This window comes from Gigantopelta aegis, chromosome 3, assembly GCF_016097555.1.
Source record: "Gigantopelta aegis isolate Gae_Host chromosome 3, Gae_host_genome, whole genome shotgun sequence".
Lineage (NCBI taxonomy): Eukaryota > Metazoa > Mollusca > Gastropoda > Neomphalida > Peltospiridae > Gigantopelta > Gigantopelta aegis.
Window position 1 is genome coordinate 23,039,371 of NC_054701.1, and position 14,591 is coordinate 23,053,961.

General features: G+C 33.0%; 1 protein-coding gene across 3 annotated transcripts in view; it reads left to right on the top strand.

The window, feature by feature from the left end:
* Window positions 1-12,911, top strand: part of LOC121367715 (septin-2-like) — a 69,825-nt gene extending 56,914 nt beyond the window's left edge. For all 3 annotated transcript variants that reach the window (XM_041492051.1, XM_041492052.1, XM_041492054.1), the window contains 5 exons: window positions 1,162-1,258; window positions 2,167-2,218; window positions 6,202-6,306; window positions 8,516-8,594; window positions 10,441-12,911. In XM_041492051.1, coding sequence (XP_041347985.1) covers window positions 1,162-1,258; window positions 2,167-2,218; window positions 6,202-6,306; window positions 8,516-8,594; window positions 10,441-10,578 — 471 coding nt within the window. In that variant the 3' untranslated portion in view covers window positions 10,579-12,911. The remainder of the gene's footprint in view (window positions 1-1,161; window positions 1,259-2,166; window positions 2,219-6,201; window positions 6,307-8,515; window positions 8,595-10,440) is intronic.
* Window positions 12,912-14,591: the final 1,680 nt, after the last annotated feature.

Consider the following 14,591-nt stretch of genomic DNA (forward strand, 5'->3'; position numbering starts at 1 on the left):
AGTTATGGAACACTGGTCGGTGCAAGTGGTTTACACCTACCCACTGAGCCACTCACTCAGGGTTTGGAGTCGGTATCTGGATTAAAAATTCTACGCTCGACTGGGATCCGAACCCAGTACCTACCAGCCTGTAGACCGATGGCCTAACCACGACGACACCGAGGCCAGTAGAACAGTAATAGTGTCTTCTACAGCTAGACAAAAGGGTCTGAATTAAGTGATCAGTGAAATACTTATTTACCATTTTTCTACATTATTGATGAAAGTTGACAAAAATATCTTCCAACAATATTCAGTTGCTAAAATAAGTGGTCATTTTGAGAATTTAAAGTCATCACTTACATGTACCGGCCATTTTAGAGGTGTTTTTTAATTTTTACATTTATTTTTTAACAGAAAAACTTATATTGAAATAGACCTAGCATAATAAGTATCCATGGATCATATATACTTGTGATATTCCTGATTTGTTTGTTGTTTTCTACTTCAAAATATTTGATATTATTTTAGATATACAGTGACTGCAGTTTGTAAAATCTTCAGGAGCTGAAAAAAGCTCCCCTAATTTGTTTTTGCGAGTCATTGTCTCCTCATAAATTAGCATAACTTAATTGTTAAAATGTAAATGTCACCAAACTGATAATAATATACAATAACATTAATATCTGTTCATATTTCACGGTCATTTTTAATTATAGTAACCAGATTGCTACAAAATCAACACACCTCACCTGCCTGTTCTCCCCACACCTGTTACCGACCCTGCTGGTGCTCTTTTGCCCCTGCCATTGCAGGCGGTCCCTTCTTCAACCCACCCCAACCCTTGTCATGGACGGAGGAGCTGGCACCTGTGCCCATTACAGGCATGCACTAAAACAGCTTGCTCTGAATGTGTACGTTAATCCCATACCATACCATACCACCTGTTCTGCAAATTTGTGATAATTCAGAACACCTTGGCTGATTAGGAATAGAAATAGGCCGAAGTGATCCGAATGAGTTAACAGTTTAAAATTTTCTTCTTGCAAAATTGTTACGGAAAGCGTTTTTTCGTGCCACAAGATATGTTTTGTGGGCGCGATCGTGCCCGTCAAACGGCAGTCACTGGATATATAAAATAAATAAATTATAAGGGAATTTTTTAAAATCTATATTCTATAGGCCTGTTTACCATTTGCTGTGGTTGGCTGTAATTCTGTGGTGGAGGTAGGAGGGAAAAAGGTCCGTGGACGAACATATCCCTGGGGCATTGTTGAAGGTATTGTATTCTTACATATTACAACTCTTGCATAGTCTAGATAGTACAATAAATATTGTTAGAAAAACAAACCCATTAGTTAAAGGAAATTTGTGATGTGGTCGTAAGATTCTAAATGAAGAATATAAACTATATCTGTATAAGGCTTTAAAACTGGACAAATATTTGCTCATTGCGTCTGTAGAATTCTTTTCAATGAACATATTTGTTTGAACAATGTTCTAGAATTGCATTAGGGAGGCTTGCAAATTATTTGTTATATACTCATGGAAAGAAATAAGGAAACACATGTCATTTTTTAAAAACAAATTTAATTTATTACTGGAGTAGTTATGTCTGTCAAGTCATAATAGAATACAAATACAATTCATAATATGGGCTTGAATGTTGCTAACATGGTTCGAGTCCTGACACTATGGATGAGGGTTTTGATTGCAGTCAATATATGCTGTTACTAATTGTGTGTTCCTTTATATTTTTTTCCATCAATATATGTTAGGTGTGGGGTTGGGGGCTTGGGGGGCAGGCTTTTTGCCAGAAAATAATTTGAGGGCACATAATAAAAATAAATCGGAATATAAGTGCCCCTATTGCATTTCATTCCCTTTGCCAAATATCAATGAGCAGTTCTCTTTCTATAATTTACCAAAAAATTATTAAAATGTATCCATTAATTTGCAAAATATATCCATTAATTTGCAAGATTTTAGAGTACATAATTTGACCTTCCATACCTTCTGGCAGAAACCCTGGTGGGAGGGGTATGTTAATGAAAGTTATGCTAAATTAGATTATTTCTAGACAGAACGTTAGTAGTATGATGGATGTGGTGGCTGAGTTGGAGATGAAGCTGTGATGAAACACTTTACAAAATGCATGTTTATTACCCTGAGTGTTTTCTATTGCAGTGGATAACCCAAGTCACTGTGATTTCAACAGACTGAGACAGATGTTAATCAGGTCAGAATAGAATAGTGAAATGTGATTCTTGATTTGTTTTTCTGCACTTATCACAAACATTTCAAACTGATTGGAATCCAAGATGTGTACTATGACATGTGCGCACAGACACAAAGAAACTAACCTATCTACCTGGGGTAGCATTAAGGATTTTTTCCCAGGAGTCCTTTTTTTTTCAGTGGACTCATTTGCTCTTGAATTGGCTCATTTTCATGAGTCCATTCTCAAAATCCATGAGTCCATTTTTTTTTCTTGGAAATAACAGCTTAAAAACATGTTTCCATAGCTTCAGTCAAGATGGACAACATCAGTTGTATTTAACAGTTGTGCAGTCAACAAAATTGATTTCATCATGTACCATTTGGCATGAAAAAAGAATAAAAGTAACACTGGACACAAGTAAAATACTAGTGGTTTATTGAACAAAGAATTAATGTGAATTACTCTACTATTGACTATACATCTGAAAGTCACTTGCCTGACCTAACTTGAGATGATCACCTTCACTAAAATTGGGATGAAAAGGAAAAAATTTGCTTTGAGCCCCCCCCCCCCCCCCTCCCTCCCCAGTGTTTTGCACCTTAAAATGCCTCTACATACCATAAACTATCGCCAGAAGTTATGCTTGAAACAATGGCCGCCTGAAATACATTTCATATAAATTTTCTAAAAAAAACAAAAACACATGCCAAGGGACATGGAAAAATGCAAGTCAGAAGGTTAAAGGATTATATTTGCTTAAATGACAGTGATGTCTCCAAATACTTTTATTGTGAAAATATGAATTTATATATATTGAGTTAAGCGGCAATTCATCCAAATCCAAATTAAAGTTGAACTTGGTGCATCTATTTTGTTATTAATTCACCAAAAAGTTAATTAGAAAATTGTATCCTCTTTGTAGATATAACACCATAGTAGATGTTTGGCTAGTTAAAAAAACGAAAGACAAAAAAGTTAAAATAGTGATAAATACTGTGTAGGAGTGAACAAGGGAACATGGAGCTTTTAAAAAAACTAGTTTTTTCTTTCTTTTTCCTGAAATACCTTTATTACCCCATCAAATATTTCAGTCTCAATTTATATATACACATGTATATATATATATATCTATATATATATAGAGGTTATTACCAGAGTGTTTTTCGGTATTGTCAATATCATATATTAGGAATTAAAATTGTATTATGCGAGCATAATACATTATTTTTATTCCTAATATATGATATTGACGATACCGAAATACACGAGGGTAATAATCTCTTTATCATATAAGCTCAAGCTTAATAACAACGTGTTTTTGTAAACTGTACATGCAACTTTAATTCCAGTCCGCCATTACTAGATATTCAAATGACGCAAGAATATGTGGTGTGGTGTATTTTTGAATGGAAATGACATCAAACTCGAATGACGTCATTTTGGATGTCCTTACATTAAAATAAAGTTATGCCTAACGTTTTTTGTTTTCTGAACGCTGGACAGCTTTCAGTGTCAAATTGCCATTGAAATGTTTTTATTTGACGAGTATGAATGCATATGTCAATCTTGGAGTGCCACCCATGTACGTTTGCTTAAATGTCAATAAACCTAGTGCTGAGACCTTAACTAATTTACATCTAATTTGCAAAGTTATCAAATTCTTAAAGTATGTGATCTGAAAAATATCACATACTTTGACTGCACTGAAAATGTAAGATATTATATGATAAATAGAGGTTATTATCAGTGTTTTTCGGTATCGTCAATATCATATATTAAGAATAAAAATTGTATTATGCGAGCCTCTGGTGAGCATAATACATTATTTTTATTCCTAATATACTGAAGGCCAAAAGAAACTTTACCATAGTTTTAAATCACTCTGGTGTAAAAACAACAAAAGATAGTCGCATGAGGTAAAATATATTGACTAGATCAATATGTCAACATTAACATACATGTAACTAAAAATGAGTGTCATTCAGCATCTGATAATGACGTCACATTTTCCCAAAGCGAGGTGGTGTACACAAATCGAGCTTTCAACTTCATGGACGACATGCAAAGCATACAGACAATCACTCAAGTCCAATAACAAGTCACATTAATAGCGTGTGTGACCACCCCTTGCCCCAATACAAGCAATAATTCTCTGACGCATAGAAAAAATCAGTCGTCTGATGAGGTCACGTGGGACGCGTTCCATTCTTCTTGAAGGGCCTGGATCAGTTCCTGTTGGTTGGCTGGAGGGTGTGGTCGTCGAACACAGCGATCCAAAACATCCCAGAGGTGTTCTATGGGGGACATGTCTGGGGAGCGTGCAGGCCACGGCAATACGTTTACGTTGTTGGCTCTAAGGAAGTTCTGTATGATTCTGGCTGTATGAGGTCTGGCGTTGTCTTGCTGAAAAATGACATCACGTGGCTGCCGTTGGAGAAATGGTATTGCAGTTGGACGAAGAATGTCATCCCTGTAACATTGAGCTGTCAAGTTTCCGTGAACGATGACCAATGGTGTCCTTTCCTGTGCACAGATACCTCCCCACACCATGACACTCCCTCCACCATATGGCACAACCTCCTGAACGCAAGAAGCCGCCACTCGTTTTCCCCTACGGCGGTACACACGCTGTCTTCCATGAACTCTGAACAAACAGAACCAGCTTTCATCAGTGAAAAGAACCTGCAGCCAATCACGTCGCTGCCAATGTCGTACAGTCCTAGCCCATGTCAGTCTCAAATGACGATGTTATGGTGTCAGTAAGTGTCCTCTATATGGTCTGTAAGCCCTTATTCCATGAGTCCTGAGTCGCCTTTCCACTGTCTGTCTACTAACCCTGTGACCTAAGGCATTCATTGCTGATGATGTCACTGTCAGGAAGCGATTTCGTAGATGCAAGGTACGCAAGTACCGGTCATCACGGGGCGAAGTCACCCTGGGTCTGCCTGTTCTTGGCCTGTCTGATGTTTGCCCTGTTTGCCTGTAGCGTTGCATCATGTTTGTAACAGTAACACGGGAACAACTGAAGGTTCTGGCGATGTGGACATGAGTGGCTCCCATCTGTATCATACCCAGGGCTCTCTCGCGTTGTTCTGGTGTCAGTTGTGGCATTCCTATGGTGGTTTTTTATTTGTGTGGATGTCTGACATGCCGTCTAAACCGTTTTTATACCCTTATTGCACGTGCAATTGCTGTTGTTCATAGTGCACGAGTTTTTCACTTTTCTGTGTGTTCCACCCAAAATGTGCAGTGGGCGGGTATAATTTTCTGCATACATTATTGTTGAGTTTGGGCTATGTGTTTTGGATTGAGTTACTTTTTAAAAACAATTCATTTTTTCTTAAATTCCAAATTTAAAATGGTAAAGTTTCTTTTGGCCTTCAGTATATATGATATTGACGATACCGAAATACATGAGGGTAATAATCTCTTTATCATATAAGCTCAAGCTTAATACAACATGTTTTTGTAAGCTGTACACGCAACTTTAATTCCAGTCCGCCATTACTAGATATTCAAATGACGTAAGAATATGTGGCGCGGTGTATTTTTGAATATGACGTCATTTTGGATGTCCTTACATCAAAATAAAGTTATGCCTAATGTTTTTTGTTTTCTGAATGCTGGACAGCTTTCAGTGCAAATTGCCATTGAAGTGTTTTTATTTGATGACTATGAATGCATACGTCAATCATGGAGTGTCACCAAAGTATGTTTGCTTAAATGTCAATAAACCTAGTTGTCAAATTTGTCAAATTCTTGAAGTATGTGATCTGAAAAAAATCACATACTTTGATTGCACTGAAAATGTAAGATATTATATGATATATATATATATATATATATATATATATATTTTTTTTTTTTTTTTTTTTTTTTTTTTTTTTTTTTTTAAACCCAACTTTGTGAACTTAACAGCTAATATGTGGATCAGGTATTAATAGTAGTACTGGTGTAATCCTTTATTAATTTGTAGTGTAAATTATGTCCATTGTTTACAGCACCCATATGCAAGATCTCAAGGATGTGACTGCTGATATTCTCTATGAAAATTACAGAGCTGAACATATGCAGAAACAACTTCAAATTGGACAAAGAGAGAGGAAGTAAGCATACATTTAACTTTCTGACTTCTGGATTAATTTTTGACAAAAATCACAGGGTGGGGGATACATGTTTATAACTTTTACTCATATATTTTCACCTTGAAAGTTTATAAATACATAAAACAATGTTCATATATGAGAGTTTTTCTCATTTTGGTGTCTCCTTTTTGATTCATAAAGGCATATAGGTATTACTCTTCCAACAGCAGTGATGGCAACAACTTTGGTGTTTAAAGTGTAATGGGACTGCTAGACTCCAGCCAAATGAATCCCAAGTCCATTAATTAATTTCCCAAATTCGTTATTTCTGATCTGGCTTTCGTGTAGCTATTAAAAAAAATGTATATAGTTTTACCTTGCTCTAGTGCAAGCGATGAAATAAAAATAACTAAAACATCAACTTTTATTTACATTTAACACTTAGTAACACAAATACATTTATTACGAATTAGGCTGTTTGGTATACTTAAAAGAAAACCCTTTCCCTAAATTATACCAACACTGGAGTTCAATTATAAAGTTAACCTTTTCTAGCAATTTAGACACTCCAAAACTCTACAACCTAACTAACCAGACATGTCATGTTTTTAATGTCTTTAACTCGGGCAAACCTTTCATTAATACGAAACTTAAACAAAGTAAGGCTTACATCTTTCATTAAGTCAGTACTTTGGTAATTTTAGTTAATATATTCTACCCAGGAGTTTTCAACATAACATCTTGAATATTTCGTCCTTAATATAATAATAATAATAATAATAATTAAGTCAAAATCTAGTTAATACCCAACTTATTATATAACAATTACAAAATGTATTTTTCAAATTACTATACCCACTAAATTTCCAAATAAATAAAATAATATCCTATATAATAAAAGTTAATTATTAAAAATAATTCCATATAACCCATTTTCAAAACGACCTAATTCCGTTTCCACTACAAAAGTTTAACTTTAAAGTTTCATTTTTGCATAAGTTTCTCACAAACTATACATCCTAGATCAATGAAGCTTGGTTTATAGTTGCACCTGTGGGTGTTCATCACAGTGCTTGTGAAAATAATTAAAAATTAATTAAACATTTTAACTTAAAATACTTTTGCATTTAGCTTAACATTAAGAGTTTTGTGATTAGCTCCATTTCTCACAAACTATAAGTCACAGATCAATAAAACCTGTTTTATACTTGGTCCTATAGATGTTCATCAGAATGCACATGAAAATAATTAAAAATAATTAATTAAACATTTAAAAAAACAAATTAGCTTTTTGCTCAATGTTAAAGTTTCGCGTTAAACTTTTGTGTTTCAATTCATTCCTCACAAACTATATCAATGAAACCTAGGTTTTAGTTGCACCTATCGATGTTTATCACAGAGAATATGACAATAATTAAAAATAAAAATACTTTAACATTGCTTTTAGAGTTTCTGGGTTACATAAAAAAAATTAGCTCTAAATCCTAAAAGTTTCTGGAATATTACCTAAAAATTTAAGTAAAATAAATAATAATAATAATATATACCATAGTTTCTGCTGGAGGATATGGAGGGTTAAATTACGTACCTTAAAATTTAGGAAATTAATGGATATATTTGTATAATTGTTTAGATAGATAACAGTAAGAAAACTGCTGTTTAAAATTAGTCAAAGTGCATGAAATTTCAAACCCATAACCACCTAGTAGGGGTACTTATGGTCTGTTTTGTTTTTATTACGTACCCTCAAATTATTTTCTGGCAAACAGGCCTGTATACTGAACAATATTAATTTATATAATTTAATATTAATTTAGTTTACTGTAATTTATTTTAAGTATTCAGTTTGAATCCCCATTAGTTTTGGTGTCTGTTAAACTTACCAATGTCATGAATATGTTAGGCCATTTTTGCCAAATTACTAAATTAATTTTATCCAGAAAAAAAAAGATAATTTTTTTTTTTATTTCAAGTGTATATGTTGCACAATTTATATTGTCTGAATATTTTTTAACATTGGAACAAGATCAAGGATTAAAAACCAGGACTGGTTATGTCCCCTGATTGCCAAAATGAGAGTTTTCCATTATTTGATTTTTGTGTGTGTTATTTTTTTGAAGTAGTTTTTGGGGAGTAAAATATATTTTGTTGTGCACATAAAGGAGAAATAAATCATTAACTGCTGTTTGTTTATAAAGTTCATATTTTATAAGTAGTATTAATTTTGCAGCAAACTGAAGAGAGATTCTAGTTCCAACTTTGAGGCTATCTTGAACACAGAAAAACTTCTAAAAGACAAGGATGATGAGGTAAGAGAACTGTGATTTTTATTGTTTAATCTTTAGACTACTGGATTAATTTTTGACAAAAACTATGTTGAGTGGGTACAAGTTTATAATTTTTATTCGCATATATTCACTTAAATGTTTTATAAATACATAAAATAAAGTTCATATTTGAATTGGTAAGTATTATTTTCCTTGGTTTTTCTCATTTTTATGATATTTTAGATCAGTTAATATTTATTAAAATCAGGCAAAAAATTAAAAAGGTTGTGTTTACTTATGGGCAGTTGTGGCCAGCTGTCTGGTATTTATGTCCATTATTCCCGATAACTGGTTTTCTGACCAGATTAAAGTAAAAAAACGAACTACGATTCATATCCAAATATTTGGTCATTTTCGTTGTTGGTAAAACGAACAAATGTATTATCAAATTAGCTGTCACAATCAGCTATTGATCCCTGAAAATGACTGTGACGTGCCGCCATTGTTGTCAAGCTAAAATACTTGCCGAACACCACATTTTTAATTCAACATTCCACGGTATTTTCAATTGAAAAAACATAAATAAAAGACACCATCGTGTTAAGAAATAAAGTGTCCTGTATTATACATCTGTTTCCGCTGAGAGCTGTGTGCAAAACGGCGGGAAATATGAATTGGGGAATGCACTGTATACAGTCATCAGTATGTCAACTGGCGTGACGTCGGGCGAGATATCTCGCCTGCGGTAGTCAGAAGGTTAAATAATAAATATAAAAAAATTAATAAATTAATAAAAAAAAAATAAAAAAACTTTTTTTACTTTGCTACTTGGGTCCTTTGAAAATGGTTCTTAAGTTTGGCATAGGCACTGAACAGGAATGCACTACAGTGGCTGGGGTTTTTTTTCCAACATAATTCTGGTCACCTGATTACATGTTTAGTACAAGGTCAAAAATATCATGCTGTTCAGGCTGACATAAAGTAAACATTCATAGGCATGATTTTCAGATTCAAATCCTGATTTAACCTTCTGACTACTGCAGGCGAGGTATCTCACCCGACGTCATGCCAGTTGACATGCTGTACACTGTATACAGTGCATTTCCTGCCATTTTGCACACAACATTCACCGGAAACAGATGGATATACAATACAGGAAAATTGCTTTTTGGCTAAAAGAAAAAATGACCAAAGAATAGTGACATAATTTGTGAGGATTAAGTATGGAATGTGTAGCGTAGGTATTTTTAAAGTCGATTTGCAATGCTTATTTGAAAGCAAATGTAGGAATAACACTTTTACTCGTTGAAAATACAAAGTACAAATGTACATAATAAAAGATATTTAAACATGCCTCATAGTTAATAATATAATTATAAATTAACCTTTTATATTCAGTGTGTTTCAAATTGTACTGATGTTTATAATAACCCAAACTGAATATTAACTCTCAAGAATTTTGTATGTATGAAAAAATATATATTATGAAATATAATGACGTTTGAGTTATTACAAACATAAAAATTATCAGAAAAGAAGCACATTGAATGTTCACATTGATACTCTAAACAAGAAAATGTGTGTAATTTTAGTCTTTAATAAAAAGAAATTCTGTTAACTGAAAAAATCTGAATAGCAAATAGACTCAGAGCAGTCTCTTTTAATTTTGTTTAAGTTATCAGCACTTCAGTTTGTTGTGAACTATAATTTATTGTGGTACATGTAGGTGTTTTCAAATTGAATTTATTCTTATGACATTGTGATTCTTCTATTGTTATTTTATTGTCTGTGTACCAAAATACATGGATGCTAATTTAACTGACATGAGTTTGGAAATGGTGTAACTGTGGGGTCTCTGACACTAAAGTAAACTGATTTATTTTTTTAGATCCAAAGAATGCAAGCAATGTTGGAAAAGATGCAGCATGAATTAGTGAGTGGCAAAGAGAATGAAAGAAAAGTTCAGGCTAGAACTGAAGGCAGAGACACTGAGCTGTGCCCTGGATTCGACAGTGTTGAAGTCTGATGATGATAACCTGTTTAACATTCACCCAGTTACCAGAATGGTGCAGATGTTCAGTTTGTGTTTTTAACTCCGGGCAGCATTTCATATCACAGCTGCCTCTGCCAGTGCTTAAAATTTTTATTGTGGTGTATATAAATCTTCATATTTGCACCACATAAATGTATCTGTGCCACAAAGTTAATTGGGATTGGAAAGTTAAATGGCACTGATTTATGTTATCAGTTCTTTAAAATTTTATGTAATTAAATTACAAAATTTCATTGCATAAACAATTGATAATGGTTTCAAAAATATATATGTATAGTATATATATCTATATTTGTGTTGGTATTTTAAGTAGAGTGTTGGTTCATTTAAATCTCATTTTATTTTATTCCTGGACAAAAAGGCAAAAACAAGAAAATATATTTTGATAAATGCAACAAAACAGGGCATTTTATTGCATACCAAAATTTAAACAAGTTTGGGCTCACTTGTAGTGAGTTTCAACAGCTGCCATAATATAACAGATAAGTCTTTGTCACCAGTTTCAATTTACATCTGAAAAGGACAAAAGTAGTCAAGAATGATGCATCACAAGGAAAAAACAAAGATGATGTATCCTAAATGTTTAAATATTAAAACAAAATACTTTTGAGATGGGAATTTAGACCAAGGCAACACATTCCTGTTTTCAGCAGTATTTAGTATTTTATTTCAAAAAGATACGAGACTTTGCAAAAGTTGACTTTCTACATAGCAGTAGTAATGGATTAGTTTGAGGTAACAGTGGACCAGTGTTTACTCATTTTGTAATATGAACAATATGACATTTTATTATATATACTGTGTAAAAAAAATGCTAACATTTTAATCATGATGGAGGTAAAAAAAAGTAATAAAAATGGCTTTTAAAAGATGTGGATTTTTTCACAAGTAAAATAAAGAAATTACTTTCTCCTGGTAAAAACATCACATAATGATTAATAAGTATTTGTATTTAAAGATATGAACATTAATCCAGACTGGCAGTTTGGGTTGGGGTTTTTTTTTTGGGGGGGGGGGGGGGGTAAGGGTTCCCTCAGTCATTAATTACTTTTTGTGGGACCATTTTTGTACATAATTTTTTGTATTCATGAAATGACTCGAGTTCATTGTTTCACCTCTTTTAAGACAATGTTAGAATTTCATCATCAACAACGAAGATATTATATTTAACAGTTGTCATGCAGTGACATTAGTGTTGTGGTTTTCCTTAGTAAATGTTGTATTAGTTTCTTTTGTTACAGTGTAATCCATTTCACTAAGAACAAATACCTATAAAGTATGAGTTCCCAATGTACCTCTTCTCTTTTCTTCTTTATAAATACAGTGTCTACTTTAATATATAGGGAACTTGTTAATTACTGAGACGGGGGGGGGGGGGGAAGCCGGGGTTCAGAAGTTGACTTGATGCCAAGACTTTGACTGTCATTTAATTAAAAAAAATTGATATTTTGGTTCCAAAACATAAAAAGTTGGCTATGTTAAAATAGGTTTAAAACATAGCAAATTCCATTGCCATTTGTGAACATCTGTGGGTCATATGAGTTGATAGTTTTATCCTTACACTTTAATTTTTCCATACATGTGATGATGAAAGTCTGTTTGTAAATTTTTAATAGCAAAAACCCCCACAGACTACAAAGGTTACTATAACAAACCCAATCCATCCATTCAATTTCAATGCTTTAATTTCATTCAGAGGTAAATTCAGTATGAATGTCATCTTTTCCTTGAAAATAAATATAATTGAAAGATAATAATTATGCAGGTATGAATCAAAGTGTGTCTATATATACTCGCACCCCCAAAAGCTAAAGTTGACAAAAAGTCCGTGTTTAATGGATGAATATCATAAATGTATTTTTGTTTTGATTGTGGGAAATGTAATATCTTGGTTGAATAAATTTTTCTGTAGAAGATTGCCATATATAGTACACTTTGGAATACTATGTGTCATTTTTTAGTTACTAAAAACACCCTGCATCCGTCCCTGGTTATATGGTAATCCTCAGTCAAACCCACTCCAATAACATCTCAAATAACTGGGACAAGCTTTTAGTCCTATACAAAACCAAGCATTTAATCAAATGGTTTTTGAAAGCTATGTTTTCATTTAAAATAGTTCTTGCATGATGTTGTGTTGATTATATTGACTTAAAATCGTTCACGTTACGTTGGCAGTGTGCTACATCATTAAATTTTGTTTTAGTTATGCCATATTGGTGCTTTGTAAATTTGATATTTTTTTTACAGATATTGTCTTTTCCTTTTTACATATTTGTGAACATAAAATAAAAAGCAGAATTGAGGTTTTAGTTTTAGTTTTATTTTTGAGTGGTGGGGAGGTTGGTTTGTATTTTTTATTTAGCTTACCTCACATAAGGAATAAATGGAGTACACCAGTCACTCTTGGACAGTATTCTCACTGGGTGAAAATTAACAAAAAAAAAAAAAAACGTACAAAAAATAAAAATAAAATAATTGTACACTTTTAAAAAGCTTTTACCATATATGGTATATTGGTCGACCCTTTCGATAAGCTGGGAGAAATTTCACAAAACATTGTAAGCCTAGTTTTGCACGTAAACGTAAATCTACGACTAAACCACAATTCTTATTTCTATTATAGTACAACAAATATAGTTAGAAATATACATATTTCATTTATCTTTAAAATGCTCTATCTTCAGTAATGCTGCAAATTTTTACTTGAAGTAGATGTCAAATGTGTAAACGCACGGCCGGGTATAACTGCTAGTACCAGACTTACGATGTTTAGTGAAATAGGCCCCAGACTCCTTATTTTTCTCCTCAATATTTGGTAGTTATCTCCAGAATAAAGTTTAGTTAACTCCAGAGTGATGTCTTCAGTTGTCACAAGTTTAAATAGCAAACGAGAGAAGAAGCAATTATGATGTTGTTAGCAAAATATCATTGAGGTTATCTTTATTAATGACAAGCAATCTTCGTACATAACACCAAATACGAAAACAAAATCCCAACTAAAATTAATTGAATTATGTATACAACCGTGTCCGGTGTATCGGCGCGTCCGGTGATTCGGCGCACTTGGTATTTTGCTTAAGTATGCTTAGGAAGTTGTCATGTTGTCAGTGTTTTTAACGAATTAAAGTTCAATTCCTTTTTCAATGGTCAATCAAGTATTAACATATTTATTGTTAAGGTGCAATTAAAAAAAAAATTGAATTATCAATAATTATATCATAATTTCAAAATAAATAATTCACCTGTTTTCGTGTATAAAAACGCGAAGTAGGTCATCCTAATTGATATTAAGAATGTTAAAACCAGTCTAAAAACACCTTTCCCGCATTTTAAAAATTATAGTAAACAGTATAAATGGAATTATTTTTGTTCGGTAATTTTCACAGACAAATGCAAATAAAACGAAAATTTTACACCTTAATTGACCGTCATTCCAGTTCACAATTGTCACATTGTTCTAAAAAAATAAAAGCGAAATAAGATCCACGTGTGTGCACAATCTACCTGAGAAAAATAAAATCCATGTAGGCATCTTAGCCATGCATGATAATGAACATGTATGCATCCTGCAGTATTGTGCCACTCCAGAAAACGATTTCGAAACTGATCATGAGATGGGTCATAAGTGATCGTTCATTTTCATAGTAATATTTTTAACAAGACAAAACAAAAAAGTATTAAAATAATTCTGGGACAATAGTATAGCGTTTATGGGCTAAAAGTGAGGTCATGGGCGGTTTATAAATAGCGGGGTCAACGATCCATATCTACTGCGCCGAATCACCAGACATGCAAATCGTTTTGGATACAAGGGGGTGCCTATATTTATGCACCATTTTAAAATGTTTATTTACTACAGACATAAAACAATTTGTAGCGTATTTCAGATTATGCACTGCTTCATTGGTGAGAGACACATTTTATTAAGTATTTCACAGTGTTCACATAGAAAATGGTCCTTGAATGCTTAGGTGCGCCGATAC